Source organism: Hippichthys cyanospilos, chromosome 5 (assembly GCF_059441005.1).
Source record: "Hippichthys cyanospilos isolate Australia breed blue-spotted pipefish chromosome 5, RoL_Hcya_1.0, whole genome shotgun sequence".
In the NCBI taxonomy this organism is placed as follows: domain Eukaryota; kingdom Metazoa; phylum Chordata; class Actinopteri; order Syngnathiformes; family Syngnathidae; genus Hippichthys; species Hippichthys cyanospilos.
In genome coordinates, this window is record NC_142373.1 from 6,121,032 (window position 1) to 6,133,206 (window position 12,175).

General features: G+C 40.3%; 2 protein-coding genes across 2 annotated transcripts; both read left to right on the forward strand.

Annotated features, from left to right (window-relative positions):
• The first annotated feature begins 652 nt into the window (after positions 1-652).
• LOC148423253 (uncharacterized) lies at positions 653-6,667 on the forward strand. Its single transcript, XM_088414976.1, has 3 exons — positions 653-656; positions 1,091-2,007; positions 6,632-6,667. The coding sequence occupies exons 1-3, from the start codon at positions 653-655 to the stop codon at positions 6,665-6,667; spliced, it is 957 nt and encodes a 318-aa protein (XP_088271102.1).
• Positions 6,668-6,752: 85 nt separating this feature from the next.
• On the forward strand, positions 6,753-10,525 carry LOC148423254 (uncharacterized). Its single transcript, XM_088415898.1, has one exon. The coding sequence runs from the start codon at positions 7,018-7,020 to the stop codon at positions 10,006-10,008; it is 2,991 nt and encodes a 996-aa protein (XP_088272024.1). The 5' UTR covers positions 6,753-7,017; the 3' UTR covers positions 10,009-10,525.
• The last annotated feature ends 1,650 nt before the right edge of the window (positions 10,526-12,175 follow it).

A 12,175-nucleotide genomic window follows, 5' to 3' on the forward strand; every position in this document is an offset into this window, starting at 1 on the left:
CCTCTTTAGGTCGCCATAAAACTAGAAAAATAAAACACATATTCAGCTATGATACATAGCATCTCTCGAGCTAACAAACAAGTTGCACAATGAAAAAATACTCAGATTTCCAATGTCTCTAATGATAAACAAAACAAATGAACAGTGTCATCATTTTGACAACTTGTGTACTTACGAACAATTCTCATCCAAGCCAAAACAAAATAAGATCAGCAATCCTCGAATATTAAAGTGTTGTCTTTGCTCTTGCCACATTGGAGAACTGACATCTACTGAGAAAAACAATGTTTCAAAGTAACCAGAAGAGGGTGCTCTAAGTCTATGTACAAATCTAAAACATCAAAGGTGGTACTGCACTTCTGAAGGGCAGAATAATCTTATTCAATTTAGACAATTTTTAAAAATATTTTTAAAACTATATTTCAATCTCTTTTTGAGCACAGCCATTGATTCACATTTTTGCAGTTCAATTTTGTAGTTGTTCCAAAAACTGACTCCTTGAGCAGATACACACAATTGCTTGACCGGTGGGAAAAAAAAAAAAAAAAACATTGGGTGAACTGCACTGGACTATAAGCCGCAGGGCTCAAATCATGAGGAAAAAGCCGTGGCTTATAGTCCGAACAATAAAGTAAATAAGATTGTGGCCAAAATGGGTAGAGATGTACCTGTCGTTTAAAAGATGTATTTATTTTATGACTAATATGCTTCAGTAAGACAAGTGTACTTCAGTCACTGGTATTATCTCATCTTGACAATAGGGCCTAACCCTAACCCTAACCCTAACCCTAACCCTTGCTTCAAAGACTGATGTGCTTCAGATAGTACTGAACAAAGCAGCTGGTCTTTCACTGCATTGCCTACCACATTATGAGTGTGTGCATTATCTATCAGTCCTTTTCATACAAAAAATTGGATAACCCAATTTATTGGCAAACAATGCCAATTGTGGCAAAAATTATTCAACAATTGAAAGACAAAAAATTTATTAATGCTAAACAGGCTCAATACCTTATCGGGGAGTCTGAGCCGCGGGAACGTCGATTTTACATTCTTCCAAAAATTCATAAGAATCCGAAAGAATGGACAGTGCCTTTTGAGATACCTCCCGGAAGACCGATCGTTTCTGATTGTGGAAGCGACACATACGCCACGGCTGAATATTTAGATTACTATTTGAATCCGCTTTCTAATCAACACCCAGCATTTGTAAAGGACACTTACCATTTTATAGAAATAGTCAAAAGTTTAAGGGTTTCTCCTGAGACTTGGTTATTTTCTATGGATGTAGAAAGCCTCTATACGAATATACCAATACAAGCGGGAATTGAATGTGTGAGGAAGGCTTTTAAGAAATTTCCAGATCCACGGAGACCAGATGAAGAATTGATCAAATTGTTGGAGATAAATTTAACAAGGAACGATTTCATGTTTGACGGTAAATATTATTTGCAAGTTAAGGGGACGGCGATGGGGAAGAAGTTTGCCCCAGCTTATGCAAATATTTTTATGGCCAATTGGGAGAGTGAAATTTTGGAGAAATGTATTCTAAAGCCAATTACTTATTTGAGATATTTAGATGATATATGGGGATTGTGGCCAGGATCTAAGAGTGAATTTGACTATTTTGTAAAACAACTGAATTCCCATGACCCATCAATAAAAATTAAGGCAGAGATTCACAAGAATCAAATAGATTTTCTCGACACCACCGTGTTCAAAGGACCAAACTTCCACAAGGATTTCAAACTGGATATCAAGGTCTACTTTAAAAGCACAGATACACATTCCCTGGTACATAAAGCAAGTTTCCATCCAAAACACACTTTTACGGGAGTTGTAAAGTCACAACTACTACGTTTTCATCGCATATGTACGAGGAAAGAGGATTTTTGGCAGGCAGTCAACGTCTTATTTAGGGCCCTGCGAAAGCGGGGGTATTCCAGGTCCCTATTAAGACGGTGCTTGAGGACTTTTCAGGAGAAACGAATGAAGGACCAGGGAAAGGTCATCCCGTTGATCACTGACTATTTTTCAGTGGGCAAATCCCTGCACACCCGGATGAAAATAAATTTCAAAGGAATTATGAATGCAGTAGGATGGATGCCACAGTCTACAATCATATCAGCATTCCGTCGGAAGAAAAATTTGAAAGATCTACTGATCCGGGCAAAATTACCATCACTAGAAACCCGGAAACCACAACCACTCAGTCGGTATTTCAGGAAATTACAATTTGTAAAGAATGCTCGATTTAAGTCAGTCATCAAGATTGAACAGGGTTTTGATCCAAAGTCCAAAAATTGTGTATATTTGATATTCTGTGCCAAGTGTGGAATCAAATATGTGGGAGAGACCAGGAATCCTATGATGGTTCGATTAATGCAACACCGCTATAATATAAAAAATAAAAAATAAATGGAAAAACCACTGGTGACACACTTTGTCAAACATGGACTGGAAGAACTCCGGATAGCAGGGTTACAGAAAAACGCATCCTGGTCAGATGCGAAACGTAGGAGTATGGAGAGAAGATGGATCTATTGGCTGGGAACAAGGATACCGGATGGATTGAATGTAGTGCATTAGGTTAAATTCTTACCCTGTCTATGTTCAACTTACCCTACTGGTGACCTTATCCTGAAATTTCTGTCTGTGTCTAACCCTAGCACTAACCCGAACCCTAGCCCCAACCCAATCCTAACCCTAACCCCAACCCAATCCTAACCCTAACCCCAACCCTAATCCTAACCCTAACCCCAACCCTAACCTACCCAAACCCAACCCTAGCCCCAACTCTATTCCCAATTCCAACCCTAGCCCCTACCCTATTCCTAACCCTAACCCCAACCCCCAACCCTAAACCTAACCCATTCCTTACCCCAACCCCAACCATAACCCTAACCCCAAACATTTAACCCTAATGTAGACCCTAATCCTAACCTGTCTGTTCTGTTCTAACCCTAACCCTATTGTGTTCCTTAGTAACGGTCACCAATAAGAACCCTAACGGTCCATGGACATCTACACTCCAACATAAAACATAAGGGATACTATAACAAAATAATCAATTTTTATAATAAATAGGGACTTAATTAAAGTATAATATAAATACTAATATAATCTTATAATGTAATATATGAATACATTAAGTATAGAGGTATAATTATATTATAAAGTAATATCAATAATAGACTATAGAGGAACATTTAAAGATAATATAATATAATATAATATAATATAATATGATATAATATAATATAATATAATATAATATAACATAATATAATATAATAGAATATAATAGAATATAATATATATCAATAAGAAACATAACAGGGTATAGTAATTGCATACAGACAGATTAAACTTATACATAAAAAATATATACACATAATATATATATATATTTATATATAATATAAATAACATAATTATAATATATTAACACATTATATATAGTATACAGGGGTTAGAAATATACAGGGATCAATTATATTCATATGGTATAGCTTTATTATAAGGGGAATCTGTAAGGGAAGGGATTGAAGGTTATTGTCGAATGTAGATACTGTTTTTTTTGAAGGACGAGTTGGGTGGGAGGGGTATGTGAGTATATATAAAGCGGGAACACAGAGGACGGGCAGCCAGTCGGGAGTTGGCTGTTGAGGTGAGAGGACCTCGGTGAGGAAAGACAAAGGGAAGTGTGCCATTACCAACCTGAGGAAGGCGTCTTTGCGCCGAAACGTTGTTGGAAGGCACACGGGATATAGAGTTTGATTGGGATAGATAGATTTGGGTGAGCTTTTACTTTTATATTAATTTTAATTTTATTTACTTAGGGTTCAAATAATAGTGGGTAATTAGTGATTATAATATAACTATTCTAGATTATATAATACTAATTATTTATATAGTGATTAATTAGATAACAAAGGCGATTTCAGAAGATTAACTAAAAAACAATAATAATATAATAAAGAAAAACACTAAAAAAATAACAAAAATAAAATGAACAAAAGAGTTATGGATGGGGGGTGGACGGTGGTCCGGTATGGGCGGGCCCGTCCACCTAACAGAGAAGTGGAGAACCGGTATGGGGGTTGGGGTCGGGGTGGGATGGCCCGAGCAACTTCCTTTCCCTCCGGGAGAAGGGGTGATGCCCCTTATCCCGGGAGGGAAAGATTCTTTTTCAATCCTAACCCTTGCTTCAAAGACTGATGTGCTTCAGATAGTACTGAACAAAGCAGCTGGTCTTTCACTGCATTGCCTACCACATTATGAGTGTGTGCATTATCTATCAGTCCTTTTCATGACAGAAGGCTGGTTAAGAATCTTCTTGTGTTCTTTCATAATTATCATGTTCTGTTGTGGGTTGGGGTTGGTTTTTCATTTTTATTTGTATTTTTCAAATTGTGGGTTTGTTAGTTCTTGTCTTGTTTCTATTTGGTTTCCCTCACGTCTCCCCTCGTTAGCTTTAGCCTGCCTTACTCGTGTCATACAAGCAGCTTCCTTTGCCTTTTGTTTCTCTCCAGCTGTTTCGTGTTTCCTCATTAAGTGTGAAGTTTATTTAAGTCCCCAGTTTGCATTCAGTTAGTTGTTGGGTCATTGTCAATGTTTTAGTTTGTCGTCTGTTCCCTAGTTCTGCTACCTCCTTGTCGTTGTTACCCTCATATCCAAGCATGACAATAATATTTATCAGCCTCAACTTTTACACTAAACCAGTGGTTCTTAATCTGGGTTCGATCGAACCCTAGGGGTTTGGTGAGTCGGTCTCAGGGGTTCGGTGGGGCCTTTGCCGCAGAGATCCACCCCTCAGTCTAAAGAATCATATTTTATTTTTTACTAAAGAAGGGTTCGGTGAATGAGCATATGAAACTGGTGGGGTTCGGTGCCTCCAACAAGGTTAAGAACCACTGCACCAAAGTTATCTTAGTCGGTGACAGGCAGGATCATTCCACTAGACTCAAAACAAAAATTAGCATAATTATTCCTGCTTTTTGAAATTGTGCAATGCAGAAAACAGTTTAAAGCCAAAAATATGAAATGTTTTGAAATCAATCTCAAGGTAGAGCTTCAGTTAAGTGTTTTAGGCTTTTAAATTTTGTTTTCTTTTTCATTTTGTTTCAATTCTTTATTGTTGAACCCCTTTGTCTTTCTCAAGGCAACCCTTTGCAACCACCTCTTGGTTCTTTCGGTCATGAGGGAGAACAGTGCCTTAACAACCACAGACACAAATTCTATCAAAAATAGAGTTTATTGGTTTTTCATGTTAATGTGACCACCCACTCTAATAGTTAAAACACTTAAGAACACTTGAATGTGATTGTCTTTTAATAGTTAAAGTCCAAACCAAAAAAAAAAATACAGTTGTCGGTCCACTAAGTTCAAACAGTATCCTCCAATGCCGTTCCAGGGTCACCTGTGAGGAGACGAGAGGGGAAACAGCAAGCTGCCCACTTCTCCAGGTCCACCATAGGCCTGCTCAGAACCTACACGATTACAGCGGATGATGTATTGGTGGGAAAAGACAGCATTTGTGGCAGAAGCTCCAGCCTCTGCCATATTAATCCTCTCCAACAACTTAAAAGTAACAAATCCAAGTAACTTATTCCTCATCATGGACAGCAATATTGAAACAAATGTTACTTTCAAATTTATCTATCCATAGATCCGCTTACCCTCACAACAGTTGCAGGTTTGCTGGTGCCTATCAGCTGGCTTTGGGCAACTGGCAGGGGACACCCTAAACTGGTTGTCAGCCTATTGCAGGGCACACAGAGACAAACAACCATTCTTACACCCAATCACAACTAAGGACAATTTAGTATGTCCAATTCACCTCCCATGCATGTTTTTGGAGTGTGGGAAGAAGCCAGAGTTCCCTCAGGGAGAACATGCAAACTCCACACAGGAAGGCCGGGACCAGCTGGATATGAACTCGGGATGCTAACCGTGCCATTCAGAGGTCCTCCAGACTGGCTGCGCCGAATATTTTTCATCTAGCATTCCAGAAGTTCCCCTGACTGGCCTCGCCAGGGGGGCCTCTCTTGGCTCGAGGACACTTTGTGACGAGTACCACTGGGCGCATTTCAGTTAGTGGTGTTTTTAGACTGGTTTTGTTGTGTAGTTTTACCCCCTTTGCCAGCCCTGCTTGTGTTTAGTCTGTGCTTCAATGCTGAAGCTGTTGCTAGGTAGTGAACGTGTTTTATTTATTTTATTTTTTTCTTTTCCATTTTGTTAGGGTTCCTGTTTCCATGTCTCGTTTTCCTCGTGGTCGATTGTAAGTTTGTAAGTTGTAAGATTGTAAGTTGGCATTATTCCTTCTACCTGTCAGTTGTGTGTACGTGCCTCGCCCATTTCCCTCAATTCACTGCTTACAGTGTGTCGGGCCAGATGTTTCTTGTCACCTTAATTAGCAGTAGGGTATTTATATTTTGATTTGTTTTCCATGGGTTTTGGGTCAGTTTCGATTAAGGTTTTTTGTTGTGTCTGTGTAGATTTTTCTGCATCCATTTCCCTGAACCATTTCCCTAAAGCAATCAGTTTGCCTGTGTCTTGGGTCCACCTCTGCTCTCAACCATTTCTCTGTGTGCCAAGCATTGTGGCATGGTCCCTCCGCTCTCAATAGGGCAGGACTGCTCAGACCAGCCAGAAGTATTACTAACTGGCTACACAAACAAGGGGGTGGACACACCAAAAGCACATAATCATGACATAATCAGCCTTCCATGACTTCCCACATCAGAGCATGTCGGGTCGCAGGCGAGTAGCGAGCCTGCTAGAACGGGTGTGGAGTCGTTAAGGCTAGAGTTAACCGGCACTAGGCTGGACTGTTACAACACACATAGCATACTTAGTCTAGGTCACTGCAATCCACACACTGTTTCAATACCTAATGCTGAATGCCCCAATGATAAGATTTCTGCTGAGGTGGTGTTGATTAAGGAAAACAGCCCTGCCTCTTTAATCAGTAAGACTAGTGACAAAGTGCCTAGGCGAAATATTAATATCAATATGCGCGCTGTAGTCGTCGACAATCGAATTCCTACTTTACTAACATCGCGACGAGGTTTTAATTACTCAAAATATAGAGCAAGCCCCAGCCATAAAAATCTTGTTGGTATTAGTACTACCAACACGAGGACTCAGAATAGTCCGGGAAAAATGTCCCAGTTTAAATTCGGCTTCATAAATATTAGGTCACTCGCTTCAAAAGCCCTTCTTGTAAATGATCTTATTACAGATCAAAATCTTAACGTGCTTGGTCTCTGCGAAACCTGGCTAAAACCAAATGAATTCTTACCATTAAATGAGGCCTCACCCGCAAACTTTGTGGGCTCACATGTTGCCCGTCCTTGTAAAAAAGGGGGGGGTGTCGCCCTAATTTCGGAATCTGATCTTAGGCTTAGCACGAGCTCGAGTCACACTTTCAAGACATTTGAGGCTCTCGTTATGCGATCGAGCTCCTCACCACCATTTTATGTGGTAGTTATTTACCGTCCTCCTGGCCCATACTCTGGATTCTTAGATGAATTCCCTGAACTTATGGCTGACTTAATAACTCACACAGATAATATATTAATTATGGGTGACTTCAATATTCATATGAACTCCCCATCAGAGCCACTTACTGTAGCTTTTCAAGCAATAATCGATGCATTTGGTTTTACACAAATAATAAAAGCAGCAACACACCGGAATGGTAATATCTTAGACTTAGTGCTAACCCGTGGCCTAACTGCCTCAAACGTCATAATTCTGCCACATACTAACGTTATGTCTGATCATTATCTTATAACATTTGAAGTCCTAGCTCAGTGTGGTCTTGTTGTCCACAACCAAGGCTTTAAGAGCCGTGATATTAATTCTTCAACGACTGCTGCACTTTCTGAATTACTGCCTTCCGCAACAGCTGCCTTTCCGTCCTTCACTGGCTCAGTCGATAAGCTCGCGAATGATTTTAATTCGGTTCTTCTAAATTCCCTAAACTCTATTGCGCCGCTGAAACTTAAAACTCGTCCGAAGCGGCGCACTCCGTGGTTTACGGAGGAAACGCGTACGTGTAAACTGTTAAGTAGACAACTTGAGCGTAAATGGCGAACAACTAAACTTGAGGTTTTCCGTCAGGCCTGGTGCGATAGCTTGCTGAAATATAAAGAGGCTCTTAGGCTAGCAAAAACTAATCACTTTTCCAAAATGATTAGTCTTAATAAAAACAACCCAAAGTATTTATTTGAGACGGTAGCGCAGCTAACACAGCAGCAGCAGGTTAATCAAAATTCCCTCCATTCAGCACACGATTTCATGCAATCCTTTACTCAGCGGATTCAGCTAATAAGGGAAGAAATAAAAAAGGCAGCGCCGCTCACCACCTCAACTGTGATTGTTGATGCTAGTTCGGACAATCAGGTTCATGAAAGTCTGGCTACCCTGTCCCAGTTTGATTTAGTATCCCTGGAGTGTCTTACACAACTGGTTAATGCAGCAAAGCCGACGTCCTGCATGCTCGACCCGCTTCCAGGCAAACTCGTCAAAGAGTTGTTCCCGATCTTGGGGTCGTCTGTCTTGAATATTATCAACCTGTCACTCTCCTCTGGCATTGTACCTGAAGCTTTTAAGACGGCCGTCATTCAACCATTACTTAAGAAACCACACCTAGATCCTGAAGATCTCGCTAACTATAGGCCAGTGTCACACCTTCCGTTTATCGCCAAAATTCTCGAGAAAGTTGTAACACAACAGCTTAGTGATTTTATGATAGACAACAATAGATTTGAACTCCTTCAGTCAGGTTTTAGGGCCAACCACTCAACTGAGACAGCCCTAGTAAAAGTGACGAATGATCTTCTCTTAGCCTCGGATTCCAACATCTCATCAATATTATTACTGCTTGATCTTAGTGCCGCATTTGACACTATTGATCATCATATTCTTATAGAACGTCTTAGATCATGTGTTGGTATCTCGGGATCAGCACTTTCTTGGTTCAGCTCTTACATCCTGGGAAGGACGCATAGTGTCTCTTATGGCGACGCAATCTCTGAGTCTTTCTCCGTCTCATGTGGTGTCCCGCAGGGGTCAGTACTTGGCCCCTTACTGTTCAACATCTACATGATTCCTCTCGGCGATATTATACGTAAACATGCTATTAGTTTTCATTGCTATGCTGATGATACCCAACTCTATATGCCCTTAGAAATAACGGATCCGTGCAAGTGCAGTAAACTGGAGGCTTGCCTCGCCGAGATTAAACAATGGATGTCTTCCAATTTTCTGCTTCTCAACCCTAATAAAACTGAGATGTTATTTATTGGCCCTGCTCATCATCAGCACCTGCTTAAGAATACCACGCTGAACCTAGAAAACTGTATTATTTCCCAAAGTAGTTCTGCAAAAAATCTCGGCGTGATATTTGACTCAACTCTCTCCTTTCGAACACATATTAATAACATGACAAGAACGGCGTTTTTTCACCTCCGCAATATAGCTAAAATTCGCCCTATTCTTTCTCTTAGCGATGCAGAAACATTAATTCATGCATTTGTTACGTCGCGCCTAGACTATTGCAACATTTTGTTTTCTGGCCTTCCCATGTCTCACATTAAAAGCCTGCAGTGTGTACAGAATGCAGCGGCGAGACTATTGACAAGGACGAGAAAGTTTGATCATATTACTCCGATTCTAGCTGACCTGCATTGGCTTCCAATACACGTGAGATGTGATTTTAAGGTGTTGTTAATTACTTATAAAATTTTACACGGTTTAGCTCCTTCCTATCTCGTCGACTTAGTATCACCTTATGTTCCGTCCCGACAACTTCGATCACAAAATGCCGGTTTGCTATCGACCCCACGGGCTAAAAAGAAGTCTGCGGGATCAAGGGCATTTTCCATTCGCGCGCCAGTACTATGGAATGCCCTACCTATGGAAGTTCGCGCAGCCACCTCGGTAGAAATCTTTAAATCCCGACTAAAAACACATCTATACTCAAAAGCATTCAGTTAAATTAGCCTGTCTGCAGCCTTCTTCTTTTTTCCTGCCCCCCTCTTCCGGCCGGGAGAGGGGGCTAGCTAGATGGTGAGGGTTGACTTGACCGCCTCCATTGGGTCCTGCGCTGGTCGACCATCACGGGTTAGGAGTCTAGCCGTCTGCGGTCCACCTGGCTGGAATGCGGGATGGTTCCTGCCCAATGGCTTTGCCTGCTGTCAAGACATCACTGCACTATATAGCACAATATGTTTTCTGTAATTTATATTGTTTCTGTGTTCGGTACATGCAGCATCCACTTCAACCTGTGGGCCTGGAAGGGGGCTCCTCCCACCTGTGGTCCCTTCTGGAGGTTTCTGATTTTCCCCAAATTGGGGTTTTTGAGTTTTTCCTTCCCCTTCTGGGAGCTTTGACAGGGGATGCTGTTGTGTACCTTACATTGAAAAGATGTCTCTGTATGACCTCTTTTCATTCTGTGAAGCCCTTTGAGACTTCGGTGATTTAGGGCTATATAAATAAAATTTGATTGATTGATTGATTGAACACAAGCAAGATATCCCTTGATGAAACCCAAAACAGGCTTTTTCACTGTCAGGTTGATTGTCAATATAGTGCTTATACTGTACATTTTCTACAATCAATAATCAATGTAGGGATTTTACATTTGCTAAAATCGGTAATTGCTAGCATCGAAGAAATACTTTGCCATGGGAATGTATGCACTGCTTGCAATAAAGAAATGCTTCTCTGTAAAAAGGTTGCCACGGCAGTAAGACCCTTTCCAGGGACTTGGTCTCAGCTCCATGTCTGGGGATTGAGTGTTGACACAAAGCAAAAGGAGTGAAGGCATCTTAGGTAAGGTGAGTAGGAAGCTCACACACTCATAAGAGTGGGTGGAATGCGTGTCTCGGTGAGAGTGGCAGAAGTAAAACCTTGGGAATACTAGTTTCTATCAAATAAAGAAACAGAGTAGCTTATTAAACTGTACGTGAATAGGGTGGTGGTGCCCTGTAAGTACTTAAAGCTCGTATGTGAAACGTGCGCAAAATGCTGTGTGAATGTGAAATGATTCTCCCCAATCTGCCAACATCCATGCCGGCTTATTTGAGCACATGTCCAACGGTAAGCATTATAAGAAGGCAAAGATGTCCTGTTTTTTTTTCTTTTCCTAATGCTTCAAAGTCCGCTGAAAAAATATCATTGTTGACAACAGAGGCAAATAGGCTGTAATTGACAAAAGTGCATGATTTGTCCAAACACTCTAAAAGGATGCATGCTGTAAATGTAAATTAGGGGTACACCTACAGATCATCATTTTAATCCTTGCAAAAGACGTACTATTACTTATTTCGCATTTAAAGTGATGTTATTCAAACAAGTGGGAAAAATAGCCTGATTGGAGTTATGCAGTTATAAGTAGACCCTCCTAAAAAGGGGTTTGAAACTGGAGAGATAAAAAAAAACTCAACTGATCCTCACAGAAATGTTCATTTTATGGATTATCCAAGTCTGAAAGCTATTTTATTTTAAAAACCTTTCATTTTGAACACTGAAAGAATTCTCTAAGAATAATTTTGGTCACTTGAGTGCAAAAATTTCACCCACAAATCAGTTAAATGGGCAAGAAACCAACATCTTTAGGAAGGGCGGAACACCCATTCAAGAGAAAGATGATGTGATTACAACTTTGAAGAAAAAGAAAGCTTTTAACAGGCAATACTTGAAGTCCTACTTGAAATAACTAGAATATTTGCAATTTCTGAAGAAATTGCATGAAGGAAAAGTTGAATGGCAAAGATAGAAGTGAAAAACTGAACTAGTGGAAATGTGGGTAAATTTTGAATTTTGGGAAGAGGAAAATGGATACCACCATGGAATGGTGGGAATCGGGGGAATCGATTAAAGTTTGAATGGTCAGAATCGGATGAAGAATGGCAAAGACAGAAGGGTAAGACTGAAAAAGTGGAATTGTGGGAAATTTTTGAATTGTGGGTAAAATTGGAATGGCGGGCATCGGGGAAATGGATTAAAATTGGAACAGTCAGAATCGGATGAAGAATGGCAAAGATAGAAGTGATAAACTGAAAAAGTGGAATTGTGGGTAAATTTTGAATTCTGGAAAGAGGAAAATGGATAACAGCATGGAAAGGCGGGAATTAGATGAATCAATTAAACTTGGAACGGT